The 7,500-nt window shown below is 39.5% G+C and overlaps 1 protein-coding gene across 3 annotated transcripts in view; it reads left to right on the top strand.

Moving 5' to 3' along the window:
• The first annotated feature begins 1,710 nt into the window (after window positions 1-1,710).
• Window positions 1,711-7,500, top strand: part of LOC138007158 (restin homolog) — a 33,124-nt gene continuing 27,334 nt past the window's right edge. For all 3 annotated transcript variants that reach the window (XM_068853911.1, XM_068853912.1, XM_068853913.1), the window contains exons 1-3: window positions 1,711-2,994; window positions 5,582-6,095; window positions 6,203-6,491. In XM_068853911.1, coding sequence (XP_068710012.1) covers window positions 1,913-2,994; window positions 5,582-6,095; window positions 6,203-6,491 — 1,885 coding nt within the window. In that variant the 5' untranslated portion in view covers window positions 1,711-1,912. The remainder of the gene's footprint in view (window positions 2,995-5,581; window positions 6,096-6,202; window positions 6,492-7,500) is intronic.

Here is a 7,500-nt window from a genome sequence, read left to right as displayed (position 1 = left end):
TCAGGTGGAAAATGGGCCAAGTAACGCCGTTATTCAAAAAAGAAGATGAACTTTACAACGAGAATTATCGACCGGTGACGGTACAACCAATTTTAAACAACATCTATGAGAGAGTCTTGTCTGATCAATTATCGGTAGATTTCAAAGATATATTGTCTGACTTCATTTCTGCATATCGCAAGAATTATAGCTGTGAGAGCACACTGTTGCGTCTAACAAGATTGGAAGGCTGGCTTAGATAATAACGAATTGGTTGCTGTGATATCTTTAGTTCTTTCCAAGGCCTTTGATTGTGTACCACACGAGTTGCTGCTAGGTAAGTTGAAGGTGTATGGAGTGGCCGAACACGGCGTTGCTCTGTTGCAAAATTATTTGTCTGGAAGATCACAGAGAGTTAAAGTAGGCGACAAGTTTTCTTCTAGGCTGCCGGTTATAAAAGGGCTACCTCAGGAATCTGTCCTTGGACCCCTCTTCTTTAATGTGTTTATGAATGATCTCGTTTACTTCCTGAAAGGAGTATTTATCAGTGCTTATGCTGACGATGAACAAATTTATGTCTCGGATAAAGATCCAGTGAAGTTAGAAATGAGACTTAAATGCCAACTTCTCGAAGCTGACCCTGGTTTGGTATAAATAGTATGATTACTAATCATGTGAAATGGCAAGCAATGATTTTAGGGAATGCAGACTATAACTTTAGTTTTAAAGTGAATGACTCCAATATTCCACGGTAAAAGATAATATTGACCTCTTAGGAATGAATATTGACAAGAATCTGCAGCCACGTAAAAAATATTCGTACAAAGGTTTACAATCGAATTAATGTAAGTTCCCGCTTTCGAAAAATAGTACCTACAGACGTGAAACTTTATAAGGCCTTTATTGTTCCATATTCTAGATATTGCTCAGCCGTTTGGCACTTTTGCGGGGCTCGAAATAGACACAAATTAGAGAATCTTAACAAACGGGCGCTTAGGATTGTCCTGGACCAGAAGTCTTTGCACTACCAGGATTTACTGGGCGAGTTTGATTCTACAGATCTGTATAGCACCACAGGACATGATGAAAACAGTTTTTTAGGCAATGTAGTTTGAAACGATGCCAAAGTACATACGTGGTCTTTTTCAGATAAGAAATACTGAAAGCAACCTACGGGGATCAAGGAAACTAGTTATCCCATACGTTGTCAGCACAAAAATATGCCACCCGGCACCCGAGACGAGACGTAAGATTCGTCATTCCCGCTTCACTATTAAGGCTATCATTTGGTCTGGATAATGAAGGCCTAATTGAGGCTGTGAGGGGTGAGGACACGTAGGAACAGAGGCTGGCCAAAAGACTTTATAATTTCACGGACAGTAGTAGTGTGACTATTCATTTAATTTGAGTACTTTGTGTCCAAAAAACATTTCCCTCTCTTTTTGTGCAGCTTCGTATTCCTAATAACTCGTATAGCTGTCATTATTTTAATTTACATCCTGTAAAAGAAACCAACAATTTCTGCAACTCGAAATACTAAGACGACCTTTCATTAAAAAAATTCTCTGTCGTTGTTTAATTAAAAAATCAGATGATATTAGCGCGCTCTACAGAATTGTAAATGGTAACCTTGGATTCTTACTCGTTCAAGAGGAATGCGAGGTGATAGTCAACAAACGTTGTTGTGCTGTGAATAATTTTACTTACTTCAGCTGTATCAACCAAGTTCAAACTACAAAAGGTTGTCTGGGTCCGAATAATTATTGCTTTTTTACGAAAAGTTTATTATTTAAACGTTAGTAGGAGGTTTCTGCGGCAAGCTCGCGCAACTTCGCGTCATAATAAAATTGCATTATGACGTTAAGCAAACCAGCAAAAAACCTTGCAGTTAGCAACGAAATGTTTTAAATTTTGTGTCGTGAAAGGGAGCTCGATGTCTGACACTGATATGGGTCAAGTTATTCAAGAAAATGAAGATTCTTTAAGCATTTCGATATTGCTCAACAGTGATTCTTCTTCATCAATACAACACTCGCAAATTGAATTAACAACAACGGAAGAAAGCTACTCGTTTGAAAGCATGAACGACGTTCAAGATGCGGAACATTTCTCGACTTCTGACACGGAAGCAGACTCTGCAATTATGCTTCTCAAATCTCTTAATAGCGAATCACCTTCGTCTTCATTTGTTTCCCGTCGTAATGACAATTTTGCCATTATTAGACTTAATCAAGAGTTGCTTAAATCCAAGAAAAGCAATTGGGAAGTTGTGGACGCTTTACAGAAAGCGTATGAAGTTATCGGAAATCTTCGTTTACGAGAGCAGCGGTTAAATGCTATGTTATCTGGCTACATAAGCAAACACGTTGGTACAAACTATCTTGTTGAGACTCTGACTCTACCTGAGAGCAATATTATTGAACGGCAACTCGCTTTAAGGAGAGAGGAAGCGATGAAAACAAGAGAAGAGCTACGAACAATAATGGAAGAGCGAGATAGACTTAAAGAAAAACTGGGGAGGACCGAAAGCAATCGACGACTGGTGTTGCTAACAAAAGATCAATGCGAAAAAGAGCTGGAACTATCTCACAACTATGTCAAAGATCTAGCAGCTAATATGGAAGACAAAGATGCAAAAATATTATCTGCCAAAAATAAGTTGGCTTCACTTGAGGACCGACTGAAAGATAAGGAAAGCGAGATTAAGGAAATCCGCGATGAGAGAGATAGTTTGCGCGACGCTGTAATTCGGAGCGAGAAACAAATCGAAACCCTCTCAGAGAAACTCCAAAGCATTTTGCTTTGTAGAGAACAAGATATTGAACGTAAGAATGATTCAATCAAAAATGCAAGTATCTCATTTGGAATTCAAACTTTCGATACAGTTGGGAAAACTGTGAATGAAGGACAACCCTTCTTGGGTCAAGAAACAAGACTTGACAGGGAATTACGATTCGTACCTCACGAAATGGAAATTATTCACGATTTGAAATCGAGGCTGGCAGAGTGGGAAAGGTTCGTACTGAGTATTATTGTGGTCGCAGACAATATAAAGATTGGTCTCATTTTCTGTATATTTAAATATGTGGAATATTCGCTTTATAAAGAGGTCTATTTAAAATTACACATGTTGCGTTTGCTGAAAATGTCCGAATCTTCAACTTCTGTTGAGGATGGAAACTGCTTTTTTTTTATTTCAAGAAAATGTCTTTAAATGTAGCGTTATTTGTTACGGTGGAAAAAGATCGATGAACGTTCTTGTACAATGCGAGCAAGCCGTCATTCAGATAACTTTCCAAAGAACCTTACTTTTTATCAAAACGTTTAATTAAACAAAATATGTGCACCTGAAAAGGGTTTTTATCGGACCAATAGGAGTTATCGATTGAAATACTACTCTTTTAGTATCTGGATTAATGAAGTTTCCATAAATGAATATTAGAATGGCTCGAGAGAGGGTTCCTTATCAACAGAATAACACATTTGTAGAAAAACCTGCTCCGTATCTTCTTTAAAAATGCGTCATATTTTACAATTTTATGTTCCATTTTAATACAGAAGTTAATTAAGTGAGGCGTGACTAACAACACTTAGTAAATATGGACAATGAAATAATAAGGAATCGGAAAAAACACAGTTGAGGAGACTAATAGTGAGCAAAATCAGATTATTTACGAAAATTTTTTCTAGGATATCAATCACTTGAATGGGCATTGTCAAGCCCGCCGCATAGGGTGAGGAAAGAAATGAGCAAACTGCCTCGCGAGGCGTTCATCGAAACCACCTATTCGAGTTTCTCGTTCTTTAATAATTTCAATAATGTACGCATTTTGACTGGTTCTCACCAATGATCTATTAGAGGACAGACGCATAGCTGACGTCATCATAAAAAACTTTTAATTCGTCATTATGTTGACATCATGACGTCATCTATTATCTATGACTGAAAAGACCCACGGCAACATGGAATCTCTATAGTTGTTAACTAGTTGTTTACCTTGAAAATGACGTACTGTCCAGATTTTTTTCAAACTTGGCGCAGTTGATATTCATACACAGGCAGGAGCTCATTAAGAGGAGCCTCTATCTCTCACACTTGGCCTCGGAGTCAACCCTTTCCCGAGTAGATTTATTTATAGAACACCTCCCTTGGGAGATTCAGCACGCTCACGGTTGTAAAAGCCAATCAAAACAGAGCTATCTCAGCGTCAAGGGAATTATGATACTTTTCGCGGGAAAAACCTTTTCCTAAAAATAAATTTACTCGGGAAAGGCTTGACTCAAGGAATTAGAGGAGATAGAGGCTCCTCTTGATGAGCTCCTGACACAGGACATTAAAAAAATGCAATAAAAAGATGGCGTTACCGGCCTTGTTTTCGCGCTTTAGTAAGTATTTTTACCGAATTACGTATGAAGAGTTCGAAACTAGATCGACCAGAAAAGTTGTTGTCGTGTGGTAAAAGCTATTGAATATTACTAAAAACTTGAACCTACTTGTTTGTCCGGGCTATAAGCTTTGAGTAAAGTGATTTTAAATTGCTCAATCTTGCAAAGAAATGTAAGCAAATTGGACCGCTACAGTCAACACCTTGCACTCAGTGTCCAAAGGCAGCTTCACGTAATTTACATGCAAATACTACAATTTCTACTATCCAACTTTTTTTTCTTCTTAAAATGTTTTCCGTGTACCTATTACGAGTAAATAAAGCCGTTACAAATGGGGGGTCATTCTGCTTTTTTCTCCGCAACACGATGATAAATGGATGGCAAAGGAACAATTTGGCTTCGAAATGATCATTCCGCAAAAGGCCTGGGGCGAGTTCCAAAACAACACCTTTTTAACCGAGAAGAGTGAAACACCGTCATCTCCGAAGTCGCAATGTTTAGTGCGCAGTATGAGATGCGCGTTGCAAAACAGGGGAATCACCTTAAATGGGGTTAGAGTTATGGAAACTGCCAGCAAGAAAACTCATATTTGCCTCGGATCAGTTTGCAAACAAAGTGATGGCCTTCTCGTAGTATCTCGGTAGTGGTCACTTTCCGAGATCTCGTCTTACCACACCTCGCTGTCCGTATAGGAGAGGGTGGGCTGGTTTCGGTTTCTGGATGAAAAAATGCCATATGAATAGCAAACGGATGGAATGAAAATGATACATAGCATTTTGTGATAGAACGCACAGTATCTTCTCTTTCTAATATACTTTGGACTCATTCCCTTTTATTGTTACGGTAAAGATAAAAGGATTTTGAAGTTCTTTAGCATCTAAAAGCAACCTTGTGCGTTAGATATCAAGCCGGAATGGTCGCATGGCCACCTTTTCACGTCCTAAACCGAGCTGAATTTGTCACATGAATTGGAGACAATTTCATTCCAGTGGCCGTGACGTCAAGTCAACCGAAATCGTGTTAAGAGGCTCTTAACCAATCATTCGGGGAAAAAACTTGCACAACTGAAAACCCCACTAGAATAAATTTAATAATCAAAAATTACTTGTTGTCATGAAAGGCGGAGTATTTGGTTTGTATTTTTAAAAACGAGTCATCTTTATTTGGAGATTCTGTTTACATTATTCTAATCTTTGAATTCAAAATTTAATCGCAGCACCATGAAGTCCATGAATGACATCGTGCAAAATACCAACCAGCAACAACAATCCTGGAGGAAGGAAATCGCTGATTATGTTCAAATGCTCGAGAAACATTTGCTTGAGATCACGAAAAAGTGCACCCTTTCTGACCAAGAACTCGTTGGTGATTTAGAGCAATGTTCCACCGCATCCGGGCTTCAGCAGTCGGCTGAATACAATGATTTTAGAAACACCTGCCCCTCTTCAAGCCAAGAGACTGAACCTTCTCCTGATTTAGACGAAAATGAAGACGACAATGATCCATTTGAAGCAGCAGGAGAGCAGGAAGATTTCAACCTGCGTAGTTGTTTTAAATCTTCCATAGAACATCTCATTAAACCAGGCAATATAAAGATCGCAAGAATAAGAACAATGGATAGCTTTGTCAGTCCACGTCTCACTGTGAGGGAAACAAATATTGAGGAGTTCAGTACCCCTCAACGCCCCCCAAGAAAGAAACGAGATGAAAAAGGACGAAAACTACCAGAGGTGAGTAATAGACGGTAGAGTATAGCTAGTGAATTTATTAAGCACTGATGACACCTTATCCCAATGTGACAATTGTGACCTCGCCAATTGTTTAATTTAAATTACAGTTGCCACGCGACACACTTGGGATACGTAGAGGTTCACATGGCAGATCAAACCTGAGGAGACTTTCCTCAGTCCCAAGTGGAGAGGAAATTACCTTAGAGGGGGACGACACTAATATGGAACCACCAGGAGTATTGTCTATATACAAGCCACCAAATGTTTCAAGTGATCACCGGAACATTTTTAGCAGCGGCGAAATTACGGTTGGTGCTCCGATCTCCTTCAGAAGTTCCCACAGGTTTAGCCTCAGTAACATCAAAAGGAAATTGAGTAGGGGAAGGAAAGGCTCAGGTATGCAAGCAACACGAAAAAAATAAACGCAATCGAAGCACTATTGTATATTCAGTACAGGCGGTTGAAATTAGGTAACGAGATAGCCAGTTCACAATCTCGTAAAACAATTGTTCTCCAATTTCCGCGTTTAGCAGCAAGCTCATCGCGATTTTGGTTATTCCCCTTGATTGCAACGTACGTAGCAATAACCGAAATGTTACGACGCAAAGCTATTACTCGGCGAGTGTGATATAGGTCCAGCGTGCATGTGCGTCTCTTGCCTTCGCACTCTCACTGTTCGTTAAAGCCGGGGATACTAATTCAAAACATTATTGTATGGCATTTAACAAGATTGATTACACCGCGGGGGGGATACGTGCTAAAGCGATGGGGAGCTTAAGCAACGACTGTAGTGTTTTAACGCATGCTATTAATGCCAAATGATGTAATCTCCTATGTAACCACGTGATCTGATTTTTTACACAAATTGTAACCAACTGTTTATTGAGGAGCGTTGTAATAAAGCGTTTAATCAGACTACAATTCTCACCGTTTCTGTATAGTAGAATAAATAGAGATTACTTCATGGGAAGCGAGCGCGTACGGTATTTTCACACCAGTTGGTGAAGTATCTGAGGTCAAGCCGTTGTTGACGTTAGCTTCAACGGGCAGAAGACCAAACTTCTTTTACAAATAATTGAAGGAAATGGGCCAGCCTTGTTCGGAAGGAAGTGGTTGAGAAGCCTGAAATTGGATTGGGGAACAATTAAGAAGGTCACGACTGACCTCGAAACTGTTCTTGATAACCATAAAGAGGTATTTAAAGAGAACTGAGAACTTTAAAGGGTGTTAAAGCTAAGCTTTACATTAAGTGCAGCAGTGCACCTAGGTTTTTAAAGCGAAGATCAGTGCATCAGTGCCGCATGCTTTGAAAGCGGGCATAGAAAAAGAGCTAGATAGATTGGAAGATATGGGGGTCATGGAAAAAGTTCGTTACTCCTAATGAGCAGCCCCAATCGTTCCCGTG

Source organism: Montipora foliosa, chromosome 6, assembly GCF_036669935.1.
Source record: "Montipora foliosa isolate CH-2021 chromosome 6, ASM3666993v2, whole genome shotgun sequence".
NCBI classification, from domain to species: Eukaryota; Metazoa; Cnidaria; class Anthozoa; order Scleractinia; family Acroporidae; genus Montipora; species Montipora foliosa.
The sequence above is the reverse complement of the archived record's forward strand: the minus strand, read 5'-3'. Positions and strand labels throughout refer to the sequence as shown.